The 11010-nt window shown below is 47.0% G+C and overlaps 2 protein-coding genes across 2 annotated transcripts in view; one reads left to right on the top strand and one right to left on the bottom strand.

The window, feature by feature from the left end:
• Window positions 1-7564: 7564 nt before the first annotated feature.
• LOC115316389 lies at window positions 7565-8832 on the bottom strand. The gene is made up of 3 exons (XM_040211259.1): window positions 8821-8832; window positions 7731-8116; window positions 7565-7661 (listed from the first exon to the last, which is right to left on the bottom strand). Exons 1-3 carry the CDS (start codon window positions 8830-8832, stop codon window positions 7565-7567), a joined length of 495 nt encoding a protein of 164 aa, XP_040067193.1.
• A 721-nt stretch (window positions 8833-9553) lies between these two features.
• Window positions 9554-11010, top strand: part of LOC121837331 — an 88198-nt gene continuing 86741 nt past the window's right edge. Inside the window, exon 1 of the mRNA XM_042292927.1 lies at window positions 9554-9584. Coding sequence (XP_042148861.1) covers window positions 9554-9584 — 31 coding nt within the window. The remainder of the gene's footprint in view (window positions 9585-11010) is intronic.

The following is an 11010-nucleotide window of genomic DNA, read 5'->3' as shown; positions in this document are numbered from 1 at the left end:
TTACATAAAAGATCAGTTAATAAATAGATATCCATGAAATACCCAAGCTGCATCCCTCCACACATTGGCTATATCCCCCCGTTATATTTTTAGTCAGCGTTCTATTGAAACTTTTTATTTTATTTCCGTCGGGCAACATCTGACGTGTAACTGGACATTTTGTTTTTATATTTTAAAAGTAAAATTTTTTGACGGACGGCAACGGCTCCTAGATCGCTCGTATCGCACATAATTAGAATCACCTACGAGTAGCAGACCCAACCTCGTCCTGGGACTCTTAACTCGTCAGACACAAAGTTCGTGCCGAAGTTAATGGCGCGCACCAATTGAACTATTTCGACGATGACTTTGCGCTTTTTTCACCGGCGTCCAATCTGCCCGCTCCGCGAACTTTGGGTTCCAACTTTGTGTTTAACGAGTTTAAGGCCCCTATTGTTCTACGACGATCATCCAGATGACAGCCATTTTGATAGGAACTATTACGCCTTTGATAGGCCGTAAAAGTTGCAAATCATCTAGCCTTAGATCGAAAGGAACGAAACCAGCACTAATGACCAGAGGCCGACTGTCGTCGTCCCATCGCCGTCGTCATCGTCCTAGCCTCGCAAGGTGGAGCCGGATGTTTCTCGCCTCGGGATATTCAATTGTTTTCTTTTGGGAGACCTTTCCTGTGTTTGTGAGAGTTCAGGGTCTACAAAAAGGAACAAAAACGCCAAGGCGCTGCAGAAGAACAGGATACACATAAATGTCACCGGCGAGCCAAAGCACGACGATGTTGTCTTCGGTTATGTAACGCGCGTTCAGTTCCCGAATGTGGTTACGGTTATAGACCCACACGCGGGCTTGACGTCACGGAGCTGCGGCGGCGCTGCGGTCGCGCCGTAGCCGGGTGGTGTGGGCAGAAGGGCGAATGTTTTGCATGAGCGTCATGGCATTTCAACATGGCGCAAAGCTGTGTACCCGTTAATTGCACCGACAGGTACAGCAAAGGTAGCGGAGTGAGTTTCCACGAGTTCCCGGCGGACTCTGAAAAGAACAGAATGTGGATAACATCCGCGGATCGAAAAGAATGGTCGCCTCGTGAGGACGACCCTTGGCGCGGCAATAACTTTCTTGAAGGCAAGTATGGCTTCCATTTCAATCTCCGTCTCGAGGCTTGCTTATGTGCAGGGAAGCCGTCGTCTGATCGAGACCACGCAGATTTTGTTTCCACGGTGCTCGCGCACAAAGCACCGACCAAGTGCTCGTGGTGGCCATAGGCCCGTGCTACCAAGCGGAAGGAGATCGGCGGCGAAACGGACGAAGCGTTACCGCTTGTCGTGCCTTGTGGTCATGAGGCTAAGAAAAACACGATACCTTCGCTCGAAGGACGCTGTGTGTATTTAATATATTAATAAATACACTTTCGCAGTTTCACAGTCTGCTGATCTCGCCAGCAGCGCGGAAACCGCCTCTCGAGACTTGTACGCCTGCACCGCGTCGTCCGTGAACTGGCTTGGCGAAAAAAACTAAATAAACGACGACGTGAGCCATCAACGTCGGTGGCAGACACTTTATGTCGGAACTCCGGCAGGCCTTGTTTACAACACACGGATCGTCTAAGGCAACGCCATCAACGCAGTTTGTCTCGATTCCGCTGCCGTTCAGGCTCGGGTAGCCAACTCAAAAGTCGGGCATGACATATGACATACTTTGGCAGAAAATACGACGCACAAATAAAGCTAGAAGCGTCTCCACACAACGTCAACAACGAGTGCACGTCACAGAACGCAATGGCGAAAACGCGGACAGCCTGACCGCTTCTGTAGACATACCTTCTGCGCATGCGCGGCCTTCCGGCCGCGTTGGTTAACAGAGCCGCGCCGCGTGTCGGTCTATACAGCGTATTATGGCTTGCTGCTTCGAAAGCGAACACAGCTTCTGTGTTCGCTTTCTGAGGTCTTCTGAGGGCTGTGGTGAGAGACTTCTCGAGGTCCCGCGAGTTGTGAAGAGGTGTCAACACACCGTCGCCTGAGGCGATAATGCCCAAATTCGCTTGTAGCGGCGTCTTGATAGCATGGATACCGTTAGCAGGTAATAACTTTATATACGTTATGTTTGTCGTATGGGACGGCACGTGAGCAGAATGGTGCAATTGAAAGCATACGTTTCGGTGCAGTATTATATCTGAATCCGTATTCCTTTATCAAGATCTCCGTATTTCGACGGAGCTACCGGCTCATGAAGGGTTTTCTCGTCTATTGAGGTTTCTGTTACAGTTCAAAATAGCCAACTGGCTGAAAACATATATTTTTGAAAGAGAAACGATAAAAAAAAATGACAAGCGGTAATATCTCTTTGATAAGTAAAAGCGCGTTTTGACTTATTTACTGGAAAGAATAAACATAGAAGTGAGAAGTAAATGTCAAGTCTTTTATGAAAAAGATTTGACTACTTTTATTTAGCTCAACGTGAGCGCGTTGGTGAAGTTAAATAAAAACAGAAAGAATAAACATATGTTTATTCTTTCTGTTTTTATTTTACTTTTATTTGCCGTCCTTTTTATTCGCAAGTACAGAACTTTGTAGATTTCTTTTCTTTTTCTTTTTTAACTGAAAATACGACAAAATTCCTCAAGAATACGTTTTTGCTTCTGTAGACCATACTTTTCATCAGATTTTTGTTCAGTGTGCCTTACATTTTTACTATGAACTGTTCCACCGTGTCGCATCCCTCGGTGGCTTGTCGTTTCACGGGATTGTTTTTATAATAGCGGTTGGTCTTTCTAAGCGATATTTACACGGCTAAAAGACTTTTCTTAAAAACAAATCACCCTTCCTCGGGCGTCGTAATACAAATTTCTTGTTGTCACGTTTCACCCCAATAATTCTATGGCATAATAGGTTGCCTGCGTGCAGTCAGCAGCAAAAAAATTGCGGGGCACGCAGCAGCCAAAATGGCTGTCTGCGCCCTCTGACAACGCAGCCACTCTTATAGCCGCGTCCCACTAGAGCGACAGACAGCGACAAACGACAGCGACACGCGACAACGAGCGACAGACGACACCGACAGACAGCCTGTTTGTCGAAGTCCGCCGTCCCACTTGGCGGACACGACGCAGAACACAGAGACAAGGAAACTTGTTTCCTAGTGGGACTGGAGTTGTCAACAAAACACTTCGAAATACACAGACAAACTGAGTCTGGCGACGCGGTTTTCGTGTTTTGCTCTTTGGGCATAAAACGCGCCGACAAACACGGTGTAAGAGGAGACGATTACTTTATTTCTTGATTAAAGCATTCACTTGTCTTCATTTGCCGTTGGCGACCTTCCGCAAACAGTCGTGACAATCGACACCAAGCTTTTTCCGAGTTAGAATAACCGAATCGTTCCTTTTTTGAGTCGTTCGAGGAATTCTAGGTGAGCGCCACGGAACTTCACGCCGATTTCGAGGATGTTTATAACCTCGTATCCGAATGATCAAGGGCAGGCGTTTTTTTGGAGGACAATAAGGCATCCCGATTATCACAGAACGTGATGACAAGTCTCTCGTCTGCCGGAATGGCTTGCCGCGGAACGTGGTGTCCTACTTTGTGTTGAGAGGTCTTACTTTGGTTAGTCCTCGAACGTGAGTGGGTATCCATCCTGATGCAGGGCCGTAGACCTCGGCGTCTTGAAGCACCACCTCACGCACCAAGTTTTCGCGAGCAAAACCTACCACAGCAAATTCCCCTTCGCAACCCGACCGCCCGGCGCAAGCAAGCAAGCCGCGCCCGCGACGAGCAATCGAGGGACCGGAACTGCGGGAACGAGGAGTGGCCGCCAAGGGCATTTCTGAAGGTCTAGCGGCGAAGCGAGCCACGGGAGGAACGGGAGGAAAGGTAGAAGGGTGGGAAGGGAGGCAACAGAAGGCACAACCGGGCGAGGAGGATACGTTTGTCTCCGAGACATGTTCCTCAGTGGGACTGCTTGCTGCGTTTCAAGTCCAACGACAGACAAGGACTCGTCCGTCGTCGATCGTTTGTCGGCGCGTGTCGGCGATTGTCGCGGGCATTGGTCGTTGTAGTGGGACAGCATCGGCGACACGGAACTTTGTGGTGTCGTCGGACAAAAATCGGTGTTTGTCGCTCTAGTGGGACGAGGCTATTAGACCGCCCTACAGAATCGTCTTCTTCCCGGCAGAAGATTCTTTTCTTTCGTTTCTCCCTCCCTTTTCCTTCTCACCATCTGACACCCTTCTTGCACAAATAATAAACGAGTAAGCGGCCCCTGGAGATAAGCTTTGGACCTTTCAAGGTCTGCAGCAGTCACCCCCAGACCTCAAACACACGGATTAGATGCACCTGCAGAAGACGGAGTAAAAAAAAAACAAAGTTATCCCTCTGTTGTTGTTGTTGTTTTTTTTATCGTTTTCTTTTTCGTATTTCGTCGTGAGGGTCTGCAAAATGTAAAGGCTCTCCGCGTTTTTTTTGTGTTTTTTTTGCCTATTTATTATGACTTTGAGTCAAGAGAGAGGTATATGCTTCCGCGGCGGGACCTCTAGCGCTGATTTTCCAAGCCGTCCAGTGTGGCTTATTCACAACCGCCCTCCAAAAACGTTCCGGAACGGTGTCTTCATTGCGAATCGAATAGCGGAGAGACGGAAAGAATCTTCAAATACCAAAAAGGTGGGTGCATTTCAGAACTTCGAAATCTGCCCAGAACGGCAGTTTTTATATAACGGGATTTTGTTGCTTACTCAACTCTAGAGCCAAGTATGAAAATTCTTACACTGTTGCCGAAGCAAGTTACTGCTTCGTGAATCCTGTGTGCCCATCCCCGTACCACAATAAATTGGTACTGGGAGACATTTGCGTATATAATACTCCCAGTGGAGAAATATTAAATTTGAGGGCCTTCTTGCATGGTGCACCCATTTAGTATATCAGCAAAGGAACATAATTTCCAAGCTGAAGCGCTCTTTGACTTTTTTCATATTTAAAAATGACAATGTTATTCACTCATTGTAATGATAAATATGCAGCTGATAATAAATGCTTCTAATTTCATGTTTTCCTTTTTATTTAGCTTCCAAGCAGGAAAATGGAATGCCCAGAGTGTTTATGTGCCCCGTGCATAATTACCCGAGGCTACGTTAGAATGGGTGAAGGCCAGCGGCCGTAAGAAAAAATTCCAGGAGTACGGAAGAGCTACTACCAGAAGTTTTGGGGCTGCCTGGCGAACTTGGGTGTGGCGCCACGCGACCTATCTGCGAAAGAAGAGGAGCTGCGGGCAACTCAACGTATTCACCAAGCGCGAGATCATGCCCAAATGTGCTATTGAGCATGTTCGAGCCCTATGCCCTAACCCAAAAGGAATGTCCTACATGGGACACAAATGGGAGTAGCAGCAGTAAGTGTGACGTAGGATTTTTACTCTTACAGCTGTGCTAAATTTTACTCGTAATGAAATAAAGTCTAAAGTTCTCCAACGATTGTTGTGCATAGTCAATTGTCAACAACTGCTTGGGACCACTAAACCTGGTCTTGCCAAACCGGTGCTTGCAAGTCGCGTAGGAGATTTCGAATGTCCTCACGTGGATTTGTGATTGTTCACCAGATGGGAACTAACTAAAGGTTATCTCAAAGGCGCAAATGTGAACTTTTGAAAAATAGTTAGAATGCCATATGAAGCTCACAAAACAAGAGTGACATATTTATAAAATATTGGATGTTATTTTGTTACAAGTACACGTCCTTTATCCACTATAACAAATAAAAAAATACGCGTTTTGTCTATTAGCTGCATTTTTATTTACGTGTTATAGAACAGTGCCTCCAGTCTTAGTAGCAAGTCTGGAGCCGAGTTGCAACTGGTGAATGCTTTCACGCGGAATAGCCAGAACAGATTCCTTGTCCCACTGCTGTGCCGTCCAATATGCCATTCCAGAAATTTGCAGCGCATCCAGCAAACTCGATGCATTTGCATTTTCTTTGTGTGCTAAAATGGGAGTGATGAAAAGAAATAGATCGTGCTGCTTCCAGTATATGCGAATCGTACCATTCGGATCGAGTGTGTATAGGAACAGCCCCACAATTCCATGCGATGCTTTGTGCAATGTAGTGTCGAAAAGCGGCCTTCTTGGTTCCCCGGCAAGGTGTATTGAGCGTTGTAACAGCGCTTTGGCCTTCTCGCATGCAAATATCAGAATAACGCATGCACAGGAGGATTCAATACGAAACATAACCCAGGAAATGCCGTGTCCACTCAAGCTCACATGTGAAGCACCAAACAACCGAGAGGGACATGCGCACGCGTTCACGGATGCTCCAGCAGTTACTGCGGGCAAGCGCAGTAACTGCTGGAGCGTGTACACCAATTCCTGCGGTAATGGGCAGGCGGGCGCTCCGAGCTCTATTAGGTTCTCGCGTTCGTATGGCCGAACTGATTGCGAGGCAAGGCGCTCTCAATCTGTATGCGGCCGTGCTCGTGTGCTTAGACAAAAACTTTCTTATAAATCTCAATTAGAGCTAGGTACAAGATCAACGAGGAGAAACGGGGTCGAGCTTAGCATAAAATCTATTTCTGCACATTTATTTAAACAAAAATTTATTTATCCAAAAACTTCAGTTTAGGCGCATGGCTGACTCCTGTTGCCAATGACGCAGCACCTCCATCCCAGCTGTCTCGAACGTTGATCAGGCCTGAAATAGAAAAGTATTTGAAATGAAATGAACAAACTGATATAAGCACTTCGTTATCTGTTAGCACAGCACTCGGCAATAGGTAATGCGCCAGATAATGCGTCTGTCCCTTCGCATGTCAGCGCCTCCGCGCAGCAGTAGCTTCCAACGAGCGCAGTAAAGGTGCATGCCACACCACCTATTGCGCTAGTACTGTATTATCAAAGCGACCGCGGCGCAAGTCACGCAAGAGCGAAGTTCTCTCACACTCTCAAACATCTCGCAGCCAGCGAGCGCCGATGGTAGCAGCCAGCGAGCGCCGATGGTAGCAGCGCGAGCTCGCTCTGGCCGCGCACGGGGCGGGCCCTAAACTTTTGGCCAATACTGTAAGTTCAGCATGCATTCCACCCAACCGAGATTGAGCAGAAAAGTAGAGGATAGTGCCCACGGAATATTCGTATACGCCCTCTAACAATGTGTTGTCTGTACCTGGCATAGGAGCGGGCGTATAAACATTGCTGTACTGAAAGCCTGGTTTGCACTTGCGCATAGAAAGGACATTTGAAAAACGACGCGCTCGCAATCGTTGCTTCGCCAGTTCTGAGGAGAACTTGCGACATAGTGCTACTTTTTCCAAGGCCCCGTATCCACCTTACTCAAAGCCTTGAACTAAACGTTCTGCTATCGGACTAACAGCGCTTTTTGTATCCAGGATTATAAAATATCGATCTAGGGCAGAACTGATCACCACATTTTGACCCACTTACGTCGCCCAAATTTTACGAACTTGAAAGTGCGTGCTTTGTGTGATATTGTTGTCGAATCACCATCATGAGAAAGAAAAGTTTGGAGCTTCCATAACACACTGGTTATTAGAATTAAGGTCCAATCAAAAAGGAAAATTCAATGTAGGCTCATACCTTTCATTCGCCGTTGCTTTCGGGGGCATCACACAGTGCGGCGGTCACATCCTCCATGGACGCAGCTCGGTAGAGCAGTTCGCGAATGCTCTTTACGAATCTAGAAGAAACAACCTTATAGACTAAATAAATGCATGCTATATCGAATATTATTAAAAATAATATTTACCTGTAGCTCTTTTTTGCGTACTTTTTCTTTCCTCCTTGCCTGTCCGGGTGCCGACATTCCTCGATGTGGTAGACAGACGTGTGTTCTCGTCCGACGTGCTCGTTCCAGTCAAGAACTGCTAGACTTTGCCTCAGGCCATAATTCTCGTTCTTGTAATGAATCCTTTTGTCTAAGTACATGAGCACTGTGTTGTTGAAGGACTCAACAAAAAAGGTATTCTTGGAGTGTACAAAATCTTGAGCAAACCTGTACACAGTTGTTGATTTTATAAATTTCGTCAGAAGGTCCACAGCCACGGGATCCTTGATGAGGAGAGTGTTTAGAACGTGACCAACTGTCTTACATTGCGAATCGGAAGCACACATTTGATGGTCGCCTGAAAAACTCTTTGCGGCGTGCCATCGATCATTTCAATTTGTTGTGTTGCTATTCCTGCCTCGAATTATCTTGTTGATAGAGGTGTTTCTATCATGCGCATGATCATTCACGTGAATCCCCCTTCCGTCAAAATACTCATACATTTTCCTTGTACCCAAGGCTTCGTGCTTCTGGGAAGAAATTTCCTCATCCTTCGTCACATGAACAATTCCTACCACTTTGTGCGACTTTTGACCAATCGCAACGACATCTGTGTGGTAAGAGTTTTCGCGACACGCACGCCGCGCGTCCGTTTCGATGCTTATACTAGTTGTAGAGGCAGTCGGGGGTTGACTATCACTCTCCTTGCTCGGCTGCTGCGAGAGACTCCATCTTCAACAGGTTCACTGATGCCTTGATTTTTGTTGCCAGGCTTTCTAGAGCCCTTGAAGAGTATGGTAAGGGGCTGAACTCACAGAACTTCTGAAACTGCACTGGGAGCATACCACTGCAGATATACGCAAGGGCAAAATGACAGTCAACAAATCGCAAGTCTCCGATCTTGCTGCTGGTGCGAAGAATCAAAGAGTGGTCCTTGCATTTCCAGTGGAGTGTAGACCCAAAGCCGGAGGGAGTCGTGTTTTCTAATACCAAGGTCTCTGGACAAGTTGTCCTGTGGTCCAGCAGAGTCCTCAACATCTCAAAGAGCGCAGACGTGTCGCAAACAACTAACGTTGATCCGCATGTCGTTCTGAACTTGCTTGTTGCATGTCCAGATCTGTTAGTTCCAGGACAACGCGGCGCCTCCAAGAGGCACTCCAGAGCTTTCATTATTATTGTGTTTAGAGAATTACCTTCATTTGCGACTTTAGTTTTCTGTAGCAGGATGTCGAATTTCGTCATTTCATCTTCAGAGGGAAATGTCAGGTTGATGCTACGCCGCAGCTTACTCCTCTGGCATGCGTATTCTTTTAGGCTGCCGTCCCGCAATTTTTTTCTTGAGATAAACATGGAGGGCTCGGACACCTCCATGGTTGTTCACTTTGATGCGATTTCTGGAATATCAAAGAACCAGAGATAATAAATACCATATTACGTGGGCTAAGACAAATGCGTGCTATGTAGAATAAAAATATGTACTAACCAGTGTTTCAGCGAGAACCTCAGACAGGAAATGGTTGTCGCTGATGTCCTCTGAACGAAAAGACTCGAAGAGGCGCGAGCAGACGAAAAATCTTCTGAAGTGGCATTTTTGAGTTTTCTTTCGCATGCTTTCAAGCCCGAAGGTCAGCACTAGGATAAGTAGGCAACGCAGTCAAGCGTCAAGGGAGTGAAAACAGAAAGAAAGGAAGGACAAGCGACTTTCACTTTTTTGTTGTGTTTGTGGAATCACGAACTGCCCTCTGGGCTAATCTTTTCTAATCCGCCAAGATTATTGGCACCCCCAAACGTCAGCCGGCTGGGTCATGTCTTCAGAAACGGCAAACGTGGAGAGGGGTAATTTTCCTCTTTCTTGTTGGGGAGAGGAGGAAAATGAAGGTTGTAAAGGGCGCGGATCCTCCTCTCTGCTTGTTTGTCGGTCTTTAAAGGAGCTGTGCAACAATTTCAGGGCTTTGCTTAAATAATTATGGAAGTTGATACCTGACACTTCTGCAGTGAACTACAGAAAACAGATTTTGCCTGGATACCCTAGTTTTTATTTAAAAAAATGAAAAAGATCCAGGTTTTTGCCGCCTCTCAACTCGTGCATCGTCTTCCGGGTCACGTGCACAGTGACGTCGCTTGAGTAGGCGCGGAGTTCCGGAAAAGTTCTTTCTTTAGAGCCATCAGCGAGCAGCGAGAGCTCATCCACTCGCGACCGCGTGACCACCCGTCCTTGCCCGTCCGGCGCTGTCCCCCTCCCCCTCCGGCGGCTGTTCGCGGTTTTGTGGACCTAGGATAGATGGCGCCACTAAAACTCCGCATAATAAAAGTTTTGTCGATGATACCAGGGTTTTGACGTATTTATATATATGTTGGAACGACAAGATTTATAAAAAAGTTACCTTTTATCGAGCAGGTATTCGCCAACTTGCTATCTTTCTTACAACTATCCAAGTGACGTCACGCCGCTTGTTTCTCATGGCCGCCGCTCGTGGCTGCGGGTCCGGAAATATTCCAAGTTTTGCCTCGCTATTACGCGGCGGAATCGTAACATTTCGATGAAAGGAGGTGTGTTTTCTGCCATTTGTGACACAGTGAACAATATCAAGAGCAGAAAATGCCAATTCTTTCAACGTTAAAATCGTTGCACTGCTCACGCTTCACGCATACGCTTTTTTTCAAGTTCGCAGTTTTCTTCGTTCACTCCCGCCCGACGCGCACGAGATAACAGTGACTGCCGCAAGGTGCCGCGAAATGTTCCCTAAGGCGTGGCGAGCTCCATCGCCCATCGCGGTGGTTCAAACAGACGCGCGGCGAGACGTCTGCCAAAGCGACACCTTGCGCCGGTCCCGATGATCTCGGGCGTGTCCGACAGAAGCGAGTAAAAAAGACACGACTGCGAGCACGAGAGGAGGCGTATTCTCGAAGCGCGAGTCTTGAGAACGGCGCCGCACATTCAGAAGCAGGCTATTGAACCGAACCCAAACCGTGAACCGAAAACCGAAAAAGATCGTTATTTTCGCGCGAACCGGAGTTGAATTGGAACGAAATATTTTTTTTTTCGCTCCGGAGCGGAACCGATATGTTTTCCATGCGGTTTTCGGTTCATACGCTAAGTCAGGTTGCGTAAAGAAGGCCTGGCGAAAAACACAATAACCAAAAAAGTAAACCAAAAAAAATATTTGGGGGCAAATTGGAGTTGAACCGGACTGAAATAATTATTTTGTCGTTCCTGCGCAAAACTGATAACTTATTTTTGCGGTGTTTCGTTCATAGGGGA

This window comes from Ixodes scapularis, unplaced genomic scaffold (genome assembly GCF_016920785.2).
Source record: "Ixodes scapularis isolate PalLabHiFi unplaced genomic scaffold, ASM1692078v2 PGA_scaffold3__209_contigs__length_174095766, whole genome shotgun sequence".
Taxonomy (NCBI): Eukaryota; Metazoa; Arthropoda; class Arachnida; order Ixodida; family Ixodidae; genus Ixodes; species Ixodes scapularis.
This window is presented reverse-complemented; position numbering and strand designations above follow the sequence as displayed.